This window comes from Sinocyclocheilus grahami, unplaced genomic scaffold, assembly GCF_001515645.1.
Source record: "Sinocyclocheilus grahami isolate Dianchi unplaced genomic scaffold, SAMN03320097.WGS_v1.1 scaffold22.1, whole genome shotgun sequence".
Lineage (NCBI taxonomy): Eukaryota > Metazoa > Chordata > Actinopteri > Cypriniformes > Cyprinidae > Sinocyclocheilus > Sinocyclocheilus grahami.
Genome location: NW_015505201.1, coordinates 2,101,494 through 2,121,079, shown reverse-complemented (window position 1 = coordinate 2,121,079; position 19,586 = coordinate 2,101,494). Strand labels below are relative to the sequence as shown.

Below are 19,586 nucleotides of genomic sequence, written 5' to 3'. Positions count from 1 at the left end.
GTGTGTGTGTGTGTGTGTGTGTGTGTGTGTGTGTGTCACAGAGTACCGCAAAACTCATTTAGAAGCAGGTCATACAAAATCCTTCTGACATCTTCTGATGTCATCTCATTAGGATTATTAAATATCCTTTCTGTTCAGCGAGACAGGCTCCTAAATTATGTAAAATGATCATCTAAATCTCTTAAACTACTAAAAGGACTCAGAATGGCTCTGTGAATGGGAATGCATTTAATTTGGTCATTTATTTAGGTAATATACAACAATTTATTTTGCGTTTCCTCCTTGAGCATATTTGTATATTAAACCTTTACAGTAGCTTTAAAATTTTTGCTGTGTTAGTCATATTAGTTTAATCCAGCGAGAGAGCAAACAATAACAAAGGATGGCTTTTTGGCACCAAGAAATCTTTCAAAGAAACCAAAATGAAAGGATCATTGACAAAAACAAAAATTTTGTCATCATTTACTCACCTTCATGGCATTCCAAACCTGTATAACATTATCTCTTCTGTTTTTGTCCATACTGTGAAAGTTAATGGGGTCCAAAACAATACTGGACCACATTTACTTTCTTTGTATGGACAAAAACGATTGAACACATTTTCCAAAACATCTCATTGGTTTGGAATTAAATGAAGGTGAGTAAATGATCACAGAATTTTTTGGGTGAACTAGAACTATATAAACTAACTGTGTTAAATTTCACTTACTGGAGGACCGTGACGTGCTGTTGACAAACACATTGAGGAACTTCTTTGAGAAAGGTAAATCCGCCTCAGGGGAGGAGTCTTCTTCAGAGGAGCTTAACAGCAAACCAGGTCTCATGCCTCTTTCCATCTGGCCCTGGCCATAAATATCTTCATCTTCATCGACAACATCCTGATCACAAATAGTAGAGAGTCCATCACTGTCCTCGCTAAGAACAGAGGTGCAGCGCTTCAGGCTCACCAGCTCAAGCGTTGTGTTTTCATCCACTACTAGGGTGTACTTCATTGAATCGTATGCCAAGGAGTCATCGATGGGCCGGTCGGAGGTTGTGTTCCTCAACTCTCGCACACTCTCATCAATAGGTGGGGAGCTGTCCAAGTAAGCCTCGTTTCCGTAGGGTGACGGTACCTTGTGAAGATCCTCCAGGAAAGGGGAGGTATCTTGCTCATCTTCATCGTTATCTGTCGAGTACGTAAGACTGAAACAGTGATTGGTCTGTGCTGTTGGGAGGTCCAGCGTAAGGCTGTTTTTGACTTCTGTGATTCGCTGCAAAGTGATCTGATCGACCCGTGTCTCCCGTCCCTCGTCTTTGTCGCTGATTATGCTCTCGCTCAGGCTGGGAGACTCCAGCTCCTTCATTCTCTCCATCATCAAGTCATTATTTGGCTCCTCCTCTTCTTCTTTCTGCTTGTTTTTTAATGAGTTCTGGGATGGGAAGTCCTCCGATTCATAATTCTTTGTCCTCGTATCAAATCTCTCTGTAAAGACGGGTGTAGCATTGCCATATGTGGGGTTGCTCATGTACAGACAAGTGTCCGTTCTCTTGCTTTGCTTCTGTCCCTCTTCAGATACATAGCTAGCTTCTCTCTCCTTCTCTTCGTCCAGTCTCTTCTCTGACTTTTCAGAGGTCACCTCCTGTGACTTTTCTTCCGATTTCTGCTTTTGTGAATTGCAGCCATCCGTCTCATTGAAAGTATCTGTTTCCAAGTCCGACGAGGGTGAGATGGTGTCAGAGATCGAGGCTGAGCGTTTGAGGCACTCTTCTGGGCAGCTGATTGGGTAGGAGCCTTCTGAGATCATCCTGTTGACCAGGTTGCTGAGTAGCCAAGGAGAATCAGAGTTTTCACTGAGCTCGTCCTCGGACTCTGACTCGGACTCTCCCTCACTGTTACCATCATAGTCGTCCACAGAGGGCATGAGTTTGGGGCCAACCGGCAAATAGAAGGAGCGTTTGAAGCTCTCAAGACTGTGGTCAGGCTCAATCTTCAACAACAGCTGCTGGGAGCCGCTATCCTCACAGGGGATGGCAGGGGGAAGAGTCTCATCTGGATCGGCCTGGTGCTCATAACCCTGTTCGTCATCTACATTCTGCAGGCCCATCAGAGCTTGGCCATCATCTAGTTGTAACATGTCTGGTCTGGGGTCTAGACCTGGTGAAGGTTCTTGTTTAATTGGCTCAGATTGGCCCAGAAGAAGAGAAGCTTTTAGACCTACAATATGGCTGTCCTGTTCAGGGTCCAGCTCCTGGTCCAGTTCTTGGTCTGAGGTTGGGGAGCTAGCTTCTTCAATGGAATTGGTGAGGTGCGAAGAGCGCCCGCTGCTGGATTCACTGGTCAGGTCCAGCTCTGTCTCTGAGATGGAGGAAATCATGTTACTAGCAGGTGGACCACATGCAAACGCAGCCTCAAGTTCCCCTTCAATATCAGAGTCTGATCCAGGAGAGCTAAGGTCATCGCTGTGGCGGTCTGACGCCGCATAGTGTTTGGCATTCATATCAGCGATACCAGGATCAGATGAAGGAGAAGTTGTGTCATTTGCAGCAGGTTGACCCTGACGCATGTTTCGAAGTTCGTCCATAGCGTCAAGCACGTTTGATCGACTGGACGACACGTAGCTGGAGACAGAAATGGACTCAGCTGGTTCAATGCAGGGGAACTCAACGTAAGAAGACGCCTCATCTTCCTTGCAGGTTTGATCATAGGTATCTTTACTTATGAAGTCAATGTCAAACTCTTTGTCCAGCTCCTCATCTGATAGCGGAGTCTCAGCATCGTTACCAAGAGGTGCGGTTGAGGACAGACACCTACTGGTGCCATCGTTTTCCAGCTCTGGGTCATCAGCAGTCTCTGTAGTCACGGTATAAGTGTCATTGGGTCGAGAGCGGCAAGGTCGACGCTTGGTATGACCATTCAGGTCGTGGTCGACCTCTGTATCGGAGCACTGAGAAGTGCAGTCATCCACTGAGGGAACAAGCTCACTTAGAGTGGATTCCTCAACATCAGGTTTCACCTCAGTTGCCTCAGACCCACTTGACGAGTTATGTTGACCAAAGGAGCCTGGTTTGGAAGACAAGAAAGATTTAGAAAGAAAAAGAGAGATGGAGGGGAACTTAGATAAGTTGACAAGGATAAGGACAAAACGAGAAATGTTGCTGAAGACGTCCAATATCACCATGATAATGGATATACTGTAGCCTATATTAATTTTGATTAGCCATTAGCAATATGATTTCTTACCATATTCAGGTCGTTCTTTTCTGTTGCCCTCAAAGTCATACAGCAGCGGTCTGCCAGGTGACTGATGAAGACCACAATGTCCTGGTGGGTTTGAGGGTGTACCATTGGCAGAGCCGGTGGTGTCTGGAGCCCCTGGGCATGTGGTAGTTACACGGGAACCATCCTCAAGGCAAGAGTGGTTTGGAGACAAGCAACCTAAAATGGCGAGTAAAATGATTAACAATGGGCTACATTTATAGCTACAGAAATATCCAAAATAGATATTAATCAAAAGAATATGATCAGTGACGTTCTGATGCAATAATTGCATGAATAGTTAGAGTTTGTATAGAGCTTTTTTTTTTATCTGTTCATATGTTTTGGAATCTTGGAATTCTGTTTTGGAAATATACTGTGTATACAGTGGGGCAAAAAAGTATTTAGTCAGCCACCAATTGTGCAAGTTCTCCCACTTAAAAAGATGAGAGAGGCCTGTAATTTTCATCATAGGTATACCTCAACTATGAGAGAAAAAATGAGAAAAAAATTCCAGAAAATCACATTGTAGGATTTTTAAAGAATTAATTGGTAAATTCCTCGGTAAAATAAGTATTTGGTCACCTACAAACAAGCAAGATTTCTGGCTCTCACAGACCTGTAGCTTCTTCTTTAAGAGGCTCCTCTGTCCTCCACTGGTTACCTGTATTAATGGCATCTGTTTGAACTCGTTATCAGTATAAAAGACACCTGTCCACAACCTCAAACAGTCACACTCCAAACTCCACCATGGCCAAGACCAAAGAGCTGGCAAAGGACACCAGAAACAAAATTGTAAACCTGCACCAGGCTGGGAAGACTGAATCTGCAATAGGAAAGCAGCTTGGTGTGAAGAAATCAACCGTGGGAGCAATTATTAGAAAATGGAAGACATACAAAACCACTGATAATCTCCCTCGATCTGAGGCTCCACGCAAGATCTCACCCCGTGGGGTCAAAATGATCACAAGAACTGTGAGCAAAAATCCCAGAACCACACGGGGGGACCTAGTGAATGACCTGCAGAGAGCTGGGACCAAAGTAACAAAGGCTACCATCAGTAACACACTGCACCGCCAGGGACTCAAATCCTGCAGTGACAGACGTGTCCCCCTGCTTAAGCCAGTACATGTCCAGGCCCATCTGAAGTTTGCTAGAGAGCATTTGGATGATCCAGAAGAGGATTGGGAGAATGTCATATGGTCAGATGAAACCAAAATAGAACTCTTTGGTAAAAACTCAACTTGTCGTGTTTGGAGGAGAAAGAAGGCTGAGTTGCATCCAAAGAACACCATACCTACTGTGAAGCATGGGGGTGGAAACATCATGCTTTGGGGCTGTTTCTCTGCAAAGGGACCAGGACGACTGATCCATGTAAACGAAAGAATGAATGGGGCCATGTATCATGAGATTTTGAGTGAAAACCTCCTTCCATCAGCAAGGGCACTGAAGATGAAACGTGGCTGGGTCTTTCAGCATGACAATGATCCCAAACACACCACCCGGGCAACGAAGGAGTGGCTTCGTAAGAAGCATTTCAAGGTCCTGGAGTGGCCTAGCCAGTCTCCAGATCTCAACCCCATAGAAAATCTTTGGAGGGAGTTGAAAATCCGTGTTGCCCAGCGACAGCCCCAAAACATTACTGCTCTAGAGGAGATCTGCATGGAGGAATGGGCCAAAATACCAGCAACAGTGTGGGAAAACCTTGTGAAGACTTACAGAAAACGTTTGACCTCTGTCATTGCCAACAAAGGGTATATAACAAAGTATTGAGATGAAATTTTGTTATTGACCAAATACTTATTTTCCACCATAATTTGCAAATAAATTCTTTAAAAATCTTACAATGTGATTTTCTGGATTTTTTTTTCTCATTTTGTCTCTCGTAGTTGAGGTATACCCATGATGAAAATTACAGGCCTCTCTCATCTTTTTAAGTGGGAGAACTTGCACAATTGGTGGCTGACTAAATACTTTTTTTCCCCACTGTATATATATATATACATATATAAAACAACAATTACCCTGTGAAGTCGGGTTTCGAAGAGAATCCTGCCAGCTTAACTTTCGTGGTGACACATTGCTGTTGTTGTTCAGGGAGTCCTGAGATTAGGACCAAAAGAAGAGTTTAAATACTGACAACATATGTTTATTGATATATTGATTTCATGTGTGTATAAGAGGTACCTGGGAAACTGGTGCAGTCAGGTTCAGAGTGGTTGGGCGGCTCTTCAGGGTGCCCAGAGTAGGGGAGGGGGGAGGAGATGCTGATGGTGAGGGAGGGGCATCAGGATCTGCATCCTCTTCTTCTTCCTCATCATCTTCATCATCAATCATCTCAAACTCTTGGAAGTCATCTTGGAATGAGCACACTGGGTGGTGGAAATCATTCTTTTCTAGAATTAAGCAGTCCTTTACAAAGACGAAGAAAAGAAAGGAAGGATTTTAAATATTTTACCTGAAAATTATTTTAAAATATCTGGTGTAGCACTGTAAAACATTACCACAAATCAATAATGCAGCCTGAAACGGGGGTGACTGAATGAACCATTGAAGAGCAATTATACACAAAAATTCGATATCCACAAATATCAGTCAGCATGAACAAGAGCAAATGCTTCTCATGTCTACCATGCATGATTCAACATGACCTTTTTCTCTGCTGTTAATGTTGTGTCCCATTCATTAGTTGGGCCATATGTTCACCCTGGACTGGATGAAGACTTGACTGCTAGCCAGGCCATAATTTCTTAAACGTGTTACTATATATATAGATCAGTGGTTGCAGGAAAAACAAACCCTATCTTGCAGATATGTTTAATGACAAATACAGAATATATTTATGACTGTAATACTGAAATTAACAGTGAGTTTAAAGGAATAAAGTTTAAAGCATGTTATATTGCAGCTATAATTATTCCTGTGCCAAAAAAGCCGCATATTATCTGCTTAGACGATTACAGACCAGTGGCCCTAACACAGGTCGTTATGAAAATCTTTGAGAGATTGGTACTGAAGAATATAATTTCAACTGTCTGTCTGGATTCTTACCAATTCGCTTATAAGACTAATAGGTCAGTCGATGGATGCTGTTGCTCTTTGTTTTCACTCAATCCTGCAACACCTTGAGACTCCTGACACTTATGTCAGGGCTCTTTTTGTGGATTATAAATCTGAATTTAACACAATTGTTCCAGTAAAACTCTTTGTTAAAATTCGATGATGGGTTCATCATTCCCTTGCTTTGTGGATTTTGGATTTTCTACAGAATAGATCACAGGTAGTCAAAATTAACAACAGGATTTCGAGCCCTAGAACAATAAGTGTTGGAGCTCCACAAGGTTGTGTATTGTCAACATTGTTATATATACATTGATGATTGTGTTTCACAGTGAATCAGTTAAAAAATGTTTAAAGTTTGCAGATGATACTACAATAATTGGTTTGATAACAGATAATGATGAAACCGATTATAGAAAGGAGGTATCTACATTGATTGAATGGAGTTGTACCCACAATTTGAAATTGAATGTCTTAAAGGAAATTGTGTTTGACTTTCGACGGGGTAAAAAGGCTGTTATACCATTATATTAATGGCCAGGTCATTGAAAATGTGGAGAGTTTTAAGTTTCTCGGGAACCACAATATCTGCATCATTGAAGTGGCAGGATAACTTAAGAGGCATTATTAAGAAATCTAATCAAAGATTATAATTCTTAAGACAGCTCAAAAAATTTGGAGTATCTAAAGCTAGTATGTTCAGGTTTTATAGAGCTGTCATAGAAAGTGTGCTGACTTTCTCAATAATAGTGTGGTTTGGCAGCTCCACAGTACAACAAAAATGTCAGATTCGTAATATAGTGCGGACTGCCTCAAATATTATAGGCTGTGATCTGCCCACCATTGATGACATATATGACTCACGTTTGCAGTAAAAAGGCTTAACAATTCTTAGAGATTTCACACATCCAGCCAGACATTTTTTTTTATTTCTTTACCCTGAGGCAGATGACTTAGAGCAATTAAAACTAAGTCTGCATGCTTTTTGAACAGTACCTATTGTAGGATGGTCCATTTTTAAACTCTTCTGGCACTTATGCATCTGTATTTCATTCTTTATAATGGTTGGAATCATAGGCGCCGATTTATGTTTCTGCAAGTGACCCTTGCAGTTTTTTTTTAAATATAAAACACATTTTCACCGCTGTTTACATGACTAAAAATACAAATTTAACAAACAAATGTAATATTTTAAAATATTTCATTCTCATTATTCATTAATTAATTATACTGGGTTTTAGATTTTTTCTAGAGTATAATCCATTCGATGGTGTGTTTGAGGAATTCACTTCACAAAATGTATCTTGCGAAGTAAAACACACGGACTGCAAATACATTTTTTAGTAACCAAATAATATACACATTCTTTCTATGAGGGCTGCGCTTCACTAAATAAAATGATTTAATAAATACTTGTTTACAATAAGCATATATTCGCGCGTACACAGCTAGGACAAAGTTTGAGGGCGCACACGCAATATCTGAGGGAGCGCAGAGCCATGATCTCTATATGGGAGAGCAAGCCTGCTGCAAGCCGAGAGTTTCGTGCTGGCACCTTCTCGTATTACAATAATGCACTCTTGACATTTACCATTAAAATAACGCCAAAAACTGCCTCAAATGAACTATGAAAACGAGAATAAAGTTGTACAAGCTGCAATCCATTTCTTATTGGTTAAAATGAACGAAGACTATCTCGTGTTTTTCCGTGGGTGCTCGATCATTTCCGTGGATGCTCGAGCCCCTGAGAAATGATCGGCACCTATGGTTGGAATAATTTTTGTATGTATGTATGAAAGTGTTTGTGTTTGAGCTCACCATTCTTACTGTCATTGCCTAAATTCCAGACAATTATTTTGTTTGGCAATAAATAAATAAATAAATAAATAAAAATAAAGGAATATTTCAGATTAAAAAAATACTAATTGAGGTTGTTATGAAATCATTTAGACATCCTTCAGTTGGTAAAAACACAATAAAAATGTATTTACAGTAATGCGCTCACAATTGAAGTCTATGGGACAATTATACAAGAGAATTTAAAAATCAGAAATGTGAGACTCATATTTTTGATAAAAATAAAAAGCTGAGAGGATCATGTCTTATATGATTGGGAAGGGCAGATGGTGATCGATGCTAAAGCTCCTCAGGTTACAGCGCCCTTCCAGGAAAACAAGTCAATGCACTTACATAAGCCTAACGTCTGATATTCACCTCAATTAAGAACGCACACACTAGAGTTAAAATTCTGTTTGTTGCTTGGCAAATGTGTGTGGGTGATGTCATTAAAAGTCTCACGCTGCATTAGATTCACAACCAGCTGGCACTGCAGGGACCTGAGTCTATACGCCATCTCTAACCAAATCAATACCAGCAGCCGTCAAACACACCATGACTGATAACCACACTTAGGAGAGAGATGTATATGCTGTAATGCTGTATTGAAGTGGTTCTAGCTGTACTGCATGAGTTAGTTTATAAATGCCCTGTTGAAACTCTATCGTTCTGATATTTCCAAGGACGAGGCCTCACCCCTGACCAGCACTGCTTTTACATCTCCGCTCAGAAACAGAGTCAGCATTACACCAGCAAAAAGTGTTCTGCTGAGCCAGCCCAACTCACGCAGAAGTCATGAATGGATGCAGTGCTCTCGATGCTGACCGCATAGGCAGAGCAAGGGAGAGATGAAGAGGAAAAAATAAACGATGCAGTGTTAGAAGGTGAAGGAAACACCAAAAGATTGTAAATAAAGAGAAGCTTAAAGAGCACACATACACACAAACACTACAGCACACACACACACACACAGATCAGCTATATACTGCAGTAGAAGCAGGAAGGAGGCGGGGCAGTGATACCACTGATGTCTCAGACAAGTATCTATACTAATGCAGAGACATTAACTACAGCACTGCATGCATAATCGAGGGATCTTGAATAATTCATAAGACAACCTATTCATCAGTTCTGAATGAGTCAGTCAGTGTTGCCTGATTTATTATAGTTACAAAAAAAAGTCAATTTCTCCAGGTAATCATATCTCGTTTACTTCAAATAAGATGCAAATCAAATGATATATTATAGTATATTATTAAGAAACTTTCTAGGAAAGACCAGGGGTAGTTTTTACACTTATTTTACAAATTTTTACCCCAATAAATATTTCTGAAGGTAAGTTTATGTTTATAAGTTTGTTTATTTATTTATTTGTTTGTTTGTAAAAGTCCTTTACCTTAAAGTGATAAAAAAAATTAAATAAAATTAAATAAATCATGAACATTCTTACTGTCATTGCCTAAGGGGAAGAAAATAGTTAGGAAGAAAAGAACAGTCAATTTGTCCAGGTAATCATATTTTGTTTACTTCAAATAAGGTGTAAAACATCTTATTTGAAGCATAATATATTATTAAGAATCTTTAGGGAAGACCAGGGGTTGTTTTTACACTTATTTCACCCCAATAAATATTTCTGAAGGTAAGTTTATGTTTATAAGTTTATGTTTATTTTTTAAATTAAATTAAAGTCCTACAGCTTAAAGTCTTGGCAATAAAATAAAATAAAATAAAATAATCATGAACATAATTACTGTCATTGCCTAGGGGAAAAAATATAGTTCACTGAACATACGTTGACCTTTTATTTCTATTGAAAATCTACCATTTAATACTCTTAAAAAAATTATTGTTATTAATTGTAGAAAAGTGAATTACATTTTAAAATATAAAATGCTGAGTAAAAATCTGCCTTGATTATATAGTTAATTATACAAATTGTTGTCCGAATGTATGTCAGTTTTTACTCAAAATCTGAGATATAGCTCTTGAGGCAACTACCCCATGTGACTTTCCCTTATCAACCCAATATAAAATTATTTATTTGATATAAACCTAAACTATTTTAATTAAAAAAAACAAATACAAAAAGAAAATCCAATTAAAAAACACAAAGGTCCAGTAATAAAATACTATGAAAGCAGAAATAAAGGTCAATACAGTGTTAGCAGGAATCGGCCACCTGCACATAGCACTGTTTTCGGCTCCACCCTCTGAGATGATGACATCAATAATAACTCAACTTAGGGCTGGGCGATATGGCCCAAAAAATTATCATGATAATTTTTTTCATATCAGTCGATAGCGATAATTATCAAGATAAATGTCAAATCTTTATTTCTTTCAAGTTTAAAGCCAGATTTTTGCTCCAAATTGAAAGTTGTGGAAACCAGACCATTATTTTTCCTTAACAAAATAAATATCTAAATAGAAAAATGTATTTCTTAGTTTCTGCGTGTTCTAATGAGTGATATTGTTTCAAATCAAGAAACAGGTTTGGGTTGCCTGATAATATTAATAATAATTATATCCCTTTTTGTCTCTTAGAAATGCACATTTGATAGTAGCTTGAGTTAGGATGCAGAGATAAATGTTTGTTCATTATCAAAATCAGTTAAGATCTCTAAAAATTGTAGCAACCTCAGTTTTATATGGTTAAATTTATTCTGACCATGTTTTTATTTATTTAATTAATTAATTATTTTTAAATTAAGCATCGGCCTCCCATAGTAACATACATTTAAATCATGATAAACACAGTTAAAACTACACATAGCACCTCAATACCATGGTAAAAATATAACTATATGCAGGGCCGGATTTACGCTTAGGCATTCTAGGCACGTGTCTATGCTCGCTCGTCCAGGGGGGGCCCAAACACAATGAAGAGAATGAAATATATAATATTTTGTTATAATATGGGTTGGGCTATCTACAACAATAAAACAACCAAAACCTCAGAAGACATTGAGCAAATAAATATAACAAACAACAGGGTAAAAAATGAAAAACTATTTCCATGTCTTTCACCTTTTTTTATGTACGGAAATCACGCTTTCTCCGGTACTCTCTCACAGACACACACACACGCACTCGCGCACACATGTGGACAGAAACTTGTCGTCCCCCCGCGAATTTATCAATAAAATTGTTTTTCGCAGCTGAAAAGCTACATGATATTTCTCAGTAGCGAGGTTCTTGAAGCAGTTCAACTTAAAGAGTTGCTATTAGTAGACGCTGAACACTGCTGAGAGATTGTGATTGACCGAATACCTCAAGCATGTGACGGAAATATTACACCCCTTACCATACTGTGATGCCCTGTCAGGCCGGAGCGACGAGACAAAAACATTAAAACCCATTATAAATGAGGCATTTGTTGCATCCAGTGGGGACATAATTACGGATTATAATGACTTATACTGTCTTTTTACGCGTTGCGTTGCATCGCGCCGCGTAAACAAAAAACCATGTCTGCATTTGTGATCGGAGAAATGACAAACTATAACCCCTACTCTACACTGCCCAAAACTCGCATTTGAATAGTCAGTGGCAAATTCTTTAAATATAAAAAACGTACTTACAGTCTGTGAGTCAGAACAGCCGGCATTGTAGTCTACTCTCCCAGGATCAGTAAACAGTCCTCCATAAAAATGTGCTGCACACATCTGAATATTTGGGTTGAACTGTTCTGGAACAGTGTTGTAAATACAACTTATCCAATGATTTCTAGTCGTGTCCTCTTTTGGAAGACCAAACAAAGTAGTTTCGCTTTCACAACGAAACACAGCGAAACAATTAACTCTAGGCCACCGCCATTCACTCTAGCCCAGCCTAGAGTGAGCGGAGGCCGGCGAGCTTGAGAACGGTGCGGCCGGCAGATTTGACGAAGGAGCGTCCGGCGGGCTTGTGGCAACCACATGTGATGACCCCGGGCTGGACTCCACTTTGTCTACGGTGAAAGCCGATCCGGCAATCCACAGCGCGAAGTTGATGTATTCCCTCAGCGACCAGCACGGATCAGATCTAGGCATGACGAAGCGGATATAGTCCTCTTTTGGAAGACCAAACAAAGTAGTTTCGCTTTCACAATGAAACACAGCGTCTCCGTGGCATGGCGGCGGCGGCAACAACAATACTACAGCAAGAATAAAAGTTATGCCTTCTTTCTTTGCGTGAACATTTGGGTGGCGTTATGCAAATCTTCCCACATCGTGACGTAGATATGTGGAGGTGTGTTAGAACGAGCCATTTTAGGTAGGCGTGGCTGACCCGTAATTTTTATAAAGAATATCTCTTTGGATTTGAGACTTTAGTCTTTGCAACTTTACAGATCTTCTTTATGCACCAAGAGCTTGTATCACTCCAAAGAGAAAGGAAAAATTTTAATCGCATCATATGACCCCTTTAAGAACATTCAATTTTTTATTGACTGAACGCAAGCGCTTATTGCGATAGAAAACACTGTAGCGTTTCCACTGATGTTTGCTTGGGTGGTAATATTAGGCCTATTAATATTAATAATTAAGGGGGGCCCAAATGTTTTTTTGCCTATGTCACGAAAAGAGGTAAATCCGTCCCTGACTATATGGTTTTAAGGTAGCCTATTTGTATGAAAAACAGTAGTCTAAAAGATTCAGTATAAATGCACACATGCTACAGCTTAATCACAAATACATACTACAATTATATACCATTACTCCTTTAATAAAATTCAGTGTGAATATCCAAAATTTCTGCCACAATACCATGGTGCAGTAAGTGTTGCTACAGTAAATCCATGGTAAATGATGGCAATTTGTAGATTGAAAAGCCTTCTGACTGTCTCGTTGCACACAGTGTTTCTCCTGTTTAGCTTTAAACTAGTTTAAATCACCGAGTCATTTGTGTTCATCACTGAATACAAGCGCTTCACACTGGATCTCACAGCGATCTCAAAACTGTTTAGTGCTCACGTGACTGAAGTAAACGCATCTGCTCTAGTGAGCTTGTGCCGCGTGGCAGTTTGAACTTTGATCCAAGAGGATAAACAGTCCGTGTGGCGCGCGATTCAAATGAGTTTCGTTCCGCTTTTGGAGCATAAACATTATATCGAACATTTATCGAACTCTTCATATCGCTTTATCGAGGAAAATTATATTGCGATAATTATCGTTATCGAATCATCGCCCAGCCCCAGTGTTGCCAACTTAGCAATTTTGTTGCTAAATTTAGCAACTTTTCAGACTACCCTAGCAACTTTTTCTTCCAAAAGCACCTAGCAACAAATTTAGCCATTTTAAAAATGGATTTGGCAACCTTTAGCAACTTTTGATAAGTGACTCAGACAATAAAAAGGCACACATTTTCCATCCAAATTACACAAAAAGAAACCACAGATGCCTAGCAGTACACACATCACGTGAATTGAGTTAGCTGCTATTTTCAATTGTTCAATTTAATAATAATAATAATAATTTGATAATTGAATAATTGTTCATTTATGATACACTTTGTTAGTAGCTTGTACCTGCGATTGTTGATCAGTTAGTGTATTGTAAGAAAAATGGAAAATCTTTCTGGACATTATCCATTATCCATCATCCATTGTAACCCTGTAACCCGAAAACACAATGCGTAATTTAAAATGCAGGTAAAAAAAACCATTACGGAAAATTCTTTCATATTAACATAGTAGATTGTGCCTTATTTTTACAGACTTTTCTTAGAGTGTAGCATACTAACTAACTACTAATACACTGCTTAAAGCATATTAGTTGAGAATGTGTAGAATTACTAGTTTACTAGCTACTAAAAAAACTTAAATTGAAATCATTCAAAAATGTGTACGTTTTCAATAATTCAATGTATTTAAAAATACAGTTATTTATATTTTAATATTATATCATGCATATTATTTTACAAACAAATCTAAATTAACATATATCAAACATATTTTTTGCTGAGATTTGATGATGTGACAATTTTGCGTTGTGATTACGCAATGACGTCATTGAGCAATGACATCACAACGTCATTTAGCAACTTTTAGCAACAAATCGACCATGCCCAGCCCTAACTCAACGTCTTTCCTCTGGGGTTCTGAGCCACAGTACACCACTCAGTTTAGCAGATTGCAATGTGATGAAATGTTACCAGCTAAATATTGTATATTTACATGTATACATGCACTAGAAAGCAAATGTGTAAGAAAAGCACAAACAAATGTACGTAGAACAACACACACGTACTGAGTATTCACACACACACTCACACGAACACACACACTGCTCCACAAGAAAAACCTCTCACCCTCTTGTCTTTGATCTCTCATTATGAGCAGTTTGGACAAACACTAAGATGGCACATCTCATGCTGCTTAGCTAATCCCTCACACACACGCGCGCACACACAGTGTTTTCAAACACTATAATTGCAGATTTAACCCTTAAACATGCACTTTAGCTCTAGCCTACATAATGGGTGGGCCTGAAAGACGGTATGAAATAATATATTTATATATTTCAGCCATCTTAATGAAGGGTGCACAGCTAGGGAACAAATAATGGACAATAATATAATTTTTTTTATCATAGTAATTATTAACAAATTAATGAAGATCCTAATCACATTCATAATGTGCTCTTTTGAAATCAATATCTTGCACTTTTTTAATAATAAAATGAATTGCTTTCATCAAAACATTCTTCCTACTCTTAAATTCCTTTTCTTTTCTTTTTCTGCTGATGTAGGTAAGGCTGCAAAGGAGGGAAGCAGTGCCCCACATGATTTTAAGCCACATATTCTGTTTCATTAAGAAATATGTCATAATAACGCAAGTTAAATGAGTTGTGAATGCCGTTTCATGTTGTTTTTCCAATACTTCACGCTACTCTGCTCAGTTAACGTTCATCAACAGCATACTGTAATATGCAAAACCCCAGAAACCCAAATCTGTTAATTGTACTCTGAGAGCCGGAGCTCTGTGTGACAGAATGAATAATCCATGAAGGAAGCAAGAGAGAGGGTGAGAAAGCTGGAGAGAGAGTGAGAGAGTGTTTGGAAGGATGGAATTGTTGGCTGGAAATGATCTGTACAAGAATCATTCTAGAAACGTTAATGTCAAAATGTCACAATCGTTACTGACTGGCACAATGAGCACAGCCACAAATAGCTAAAATGTATCTATATTTCACAGCATGTGTAGGTGTGTTTTTGTCATGAGATGTGTGATATGGAATGCCAAAAACTGATTCAAGCCGCAAAAGAAAAATTACACATAACATAGTAACTTAGTACTAAATTGTGGGCTTTCTGAAAGCTCTAACAGAAATCACATAAATAAAAATAATGTTTTCACATAAGGCATAAAAGGAAAAATGGATAAAACAAAAATCGGAGAAACTGATTTTAAGAGATGAGCAGATGAGCGGTCTTCACTGGAGAAGTGATATACAGTATCTCTCCCTTTGTAATTGTAGGACTTTAATCTGTTATCAGAGAGGTAGAAGAACACCATATTTTTAGATTTTACAAAGATTTTTTCTTTCTGAAAAGATCTGTTATGCGGCTGGAGAAAGCTCAGTGAGCTAAATGGGAATTTATCATTGTAGCATTAGTGTCATTACAACATTTAGCACAAAAAAAATCAAATGTGGTTGTGATGGGATAAATAAAATGACTATAAACATTAAATTACTGTTTGGAGAAAATTACAACATTTCCGTTCAAAAATATTTATAACTCTGAGAAGAAAAGTCTGAACTTTGAGATATAAACTTGCAATTGTGAGAATTTTTTTTTTTTAATTCCATGCTGGAAATAAGAATTGTGTGATATACACTCAGATTTGTAAGATGTAAACTCGGAATTACATAAAAAAAAAAAAAAATTTAAATAAAGAATGTCACACTTTTTTCCTCAGAACTGCCAGTTTATATCTCGCAATTCTGAGTTTATTTCTCATAATTCTGGCTTTATATCTTGCAATTCTGAGAAAAAAAGGACATTTTCAGAATTGTGAGATAAAAAGGTCACAATTAACTTTATATTTTTTTAATCCTGTGGCAGAAACGGGCTTCCATAATAAACCGATTTTCAATGTCAAATGGTATAAATGTCAACATCCACAGCCACATGGTAGAAAATGTCCATTACAATCAGTCCACAAATATACTCTGATAAGCTCCTCCTCCTTGGTTATTGTTGCTAACCTGTCAAACATTCCTAGCAATTGCATACGGTCACCAAAAAAGGCTACAATATAACTACCTTCTTGACCTGTTCAAATGAAAAACAAAATCAGAAATGTAATTTTTTTCACAGGAATATATAAATCACCTTCACAAAAAATGTTTATCATTAATGATAACACCTCAAATACTAATATGAAGTTAATACGACACCGAAAAAATATTTCCAAACCAATAGTTGTTTGTATAAACCTTGAAGGCTTCTTATGTTCATTGGAGGCACAGAGGATGTCTTCTGTGATTTTGTAGACTCTAGTTGCATAGACAAGGGACAGGCCCTTCAAACACGATGCAGTGTTGCTTCCACGTAACATAATCCTGTGGGACAGGCGTTTGTGTGTGCTGAAACAACTGTGGCAAAAAAAGAAAAACTAGCCAGACACACTGCATGGACTCTGTCGCCCACTTTGAGATCAACCAATCAATCAATAAATGACCAGCCTATGGACCGTCCAATCACCATCCAGAACCAACTAATCAATCCGCCTACATACTGAACAATGAGAGGTCACTGCATGCTATGATGCCCACAGACTGCGATTGTGGACCGAATCACTGCATTTAAATCAATTTGACACACCAAAGGCATGTGAGGCATTATAATCGAAGCGATACATGCTTGTTTGAACATTTTGCAGAGAACACAGGCAGAAAAAATTAGGAGCAGAAGTGGTTTTGTTGTAATAGGATTGGGGTGCAGAAAGCTGAGAAGAGAGGTCTGCATAGCAGCAAACTTCACTGGGTCACCAGCCCTTCTACTGCAGACGTGGCACACCGCCACCACAATAAAACATTTACAATCCCTGAGTGCAGCCAGCACACACATAGCATCAAATACAAATATGTCCACATCCATATTAACACAGTACAAAGGGAAAAGGCTTGGATGTTTTACAATAGTTCAATATAAATTCATGTTTTCATTCCATTTAATGTTAACATTCAGAATTAAACTGAGAACATTTTTTAAAGGTAAATCCTGAATTTGAGTTGAATTTTAATTGACATAGCAAACAGGATGCGGAATTGCCTCAAAAATCTGAACGTAAGGGAGTAGAATTGAGTATGAAAGTAGAATTGTTTCAATTCAGAGAAATTCATTCAAAATGCAATTTTCATAGACAAATAGATGGACAGATAGATAGACGGAAAGATGATAGACAGACAGACAGACAGATAGAATTTATGCTTTCAAACCTAGAGTCTTTTAAAATGTAAATGAGCTCTTTGACATGCATGACTGCCAAGTGAAGTGATGACACTATTTCCAAAGGTGCGATAAGCCACATATTCATCCATATGTAAATATGTGTATATTAGCTGCTCTTCCTGAGTAAAGAAACAGCCTGCTGAGCACAGTAGAGCTTACAGTTTCCTTTAAGTACCACACTAGACTGTAGTACACTAGACTCACTGAATAAAAAAAAAAAAATAATAATAATAATAAAAATTTTTTTAAATGAAAATAAAATAAATGCATTGTGAATTAATGTTGGGCGATATGGTCATTTTTCAAATCGTCATATCGCCAGCCCGTGAGATCGCCGATACACAATATTATTAAGGGTGGGTGGGGGCAAGAGAGAGACGCTCTGTACTTGTCATAGGCTATTTCATAACTATGTGGTGTTTTAAACTGCCCAGGCATGCGAGAAAGAGCTTATAGAAGCACCAATAATCCAAATAATATACTTTCAAACATACTGATAAACTAACATGTTAAATATAAAAATATTTAAAACAGCAAGTTCATATATATTCGGATACAACACTCATACATCGCTATTAGAACCGCGCGTCCTGTGACAAGTTTGCCGCATCGGCGCAAGGAAGTTATCAGTATAAAAAGTCTGCAAAATCAGTCAAAGGAGAAAATCAAAAGTAGATTTATAAGACCAACAGTTTAACACTAGATATTGGACATAAACAAACACATTAAATATAAAAGCATTTAAAACAGGTAAGTTCATAAATTTGGAGTAAAGTTAAATTGAACGGATACATCAGTCATATACAGTGCTCTGGACCACGTGCCCCATGACGAGTCCGACGCGCCGCCACAGAGACAAGAATGAGATGCTTTCTAACATAACTGTGGCATTAAACTCAGTTAGTGAGGGCTCAGTTAAAATATTGCACATATATAGGCCGTTCCGATTACTTGTTAAAGTGCAATGAAATACCTTATATCAGCAGACGATGTACGTCTGTGTTTGTGGTTGGACATTCCTTCACCGGCTACAGGCTCTAATCCTCATTTGCGTGTGTGTGTATGTGTGTGTGTGTGTGTGTGTGTGTAAGTGCGGTGCTGAAGTAAAATAGCGGGGCAATTTGATAATAATAACTGAATTATAATAGGCCGCCTAATAATAATAATAATTTAATACATTAATAGGAGAATGAGCCTAATATCGTCTTGACTATCGACAAAGACATCTGCTATCGTCAATATCTCTGACTATTGTCGATACACGATACTATCGTCTATCGGCACAACCCTATTGTGAATGGTTCATACCTTTTCGTAAGGATCAGAGTCATAGTTGAGGCCTATGCCACAATCATCTGTGATTTCAGACAAATCTTCATCATCAAACTCCTCCAGACTGATGTCATGAGCCGGCCTGCAAACAGAAACACAAATAATGAATACAAAATTCTCCCATTATTTGAAATACTCATAAATAAAATCATGATTTTCTTTAAATGTACTGAAATCAGCAGGGTTGTGTGAGGGTTAGAAAATATCATCACCTCTGTATACAAACCATAGCATCTATGAGATGTGCTGGCTAATATGTGTGTGTGTGTGTGTGTGTGTGTGTGTGTGTGTGTGTGTGTGTGTGACCCTGTGGAAGTCTGATCTGAAATATGAGCTGCTAAGACATCCCTGTTGAAAAAAACAGCATATGCTGGTTAGGTATGTTTTGACGCCGGGATGCTGGTTTAAGCTGGTCCTTTGCTGGTTTATGCTGGTCCTTTGCTGGTTTAAGCTGGTCCTTTGCTGGTTTAAGCTGGTCCTTTGCTGGTTTATGCTGGTCCTTTGCTGGTTTAAGCTGGTCCTTTGCTGGTCCTTTGCTGGTTTAAGCTGGTTTAAGCTTGTCCTTTGCTGGTTTATGCTGGGCCTTTGCTGGTTTAAGCTGGTCCTTTGCTGGTTTAAGCTGGTCCTTTGCTGGTTTAAGCTGGTCCTTTGCTGGTTTAAGCTGGTCCTTTGCTGGTTTAAG

The 19,586-nt window shown here is 38.4% G+C and overlaps 1 protein-coding gene across 1 annotated transcript in view; it reads right to left on the bottom strand.

The window, feature by feature from the left end:
- Positions 1-19,586, bottom strand: part of LOC107559864 (uncharacterized) — a gene marked incomplete at its 5' end in the record, with an annotated part of 41,723 nt that overhangs the window by 9,268 nt on the left and 12,869 nt on the right. Inside the window, 6 exons of the mRNA XM_016243883.1 lie at positions 398-405; positions 710-3,043; positions 3,224-3,418; positions 5,263-5,341; positions 5,426-5,650; positions 18,881-18,986. Coding sequence (XP_016099369.1) covers positions 398-405; positions 710-3,043; positions 3,224-3,418; positions 5,263-5,341; positions 5,426-5,650; positions 18,881-18,986 — 2,947 coding nt within the window. The remainder of the gene's footprint in view (positions 1-397; positions 406-709; positions 3,044-3,223; positions 3,419-5,262; positions 5,342-5,425; positions 5,651-18,880; positions 18,987-19,586) is intronic.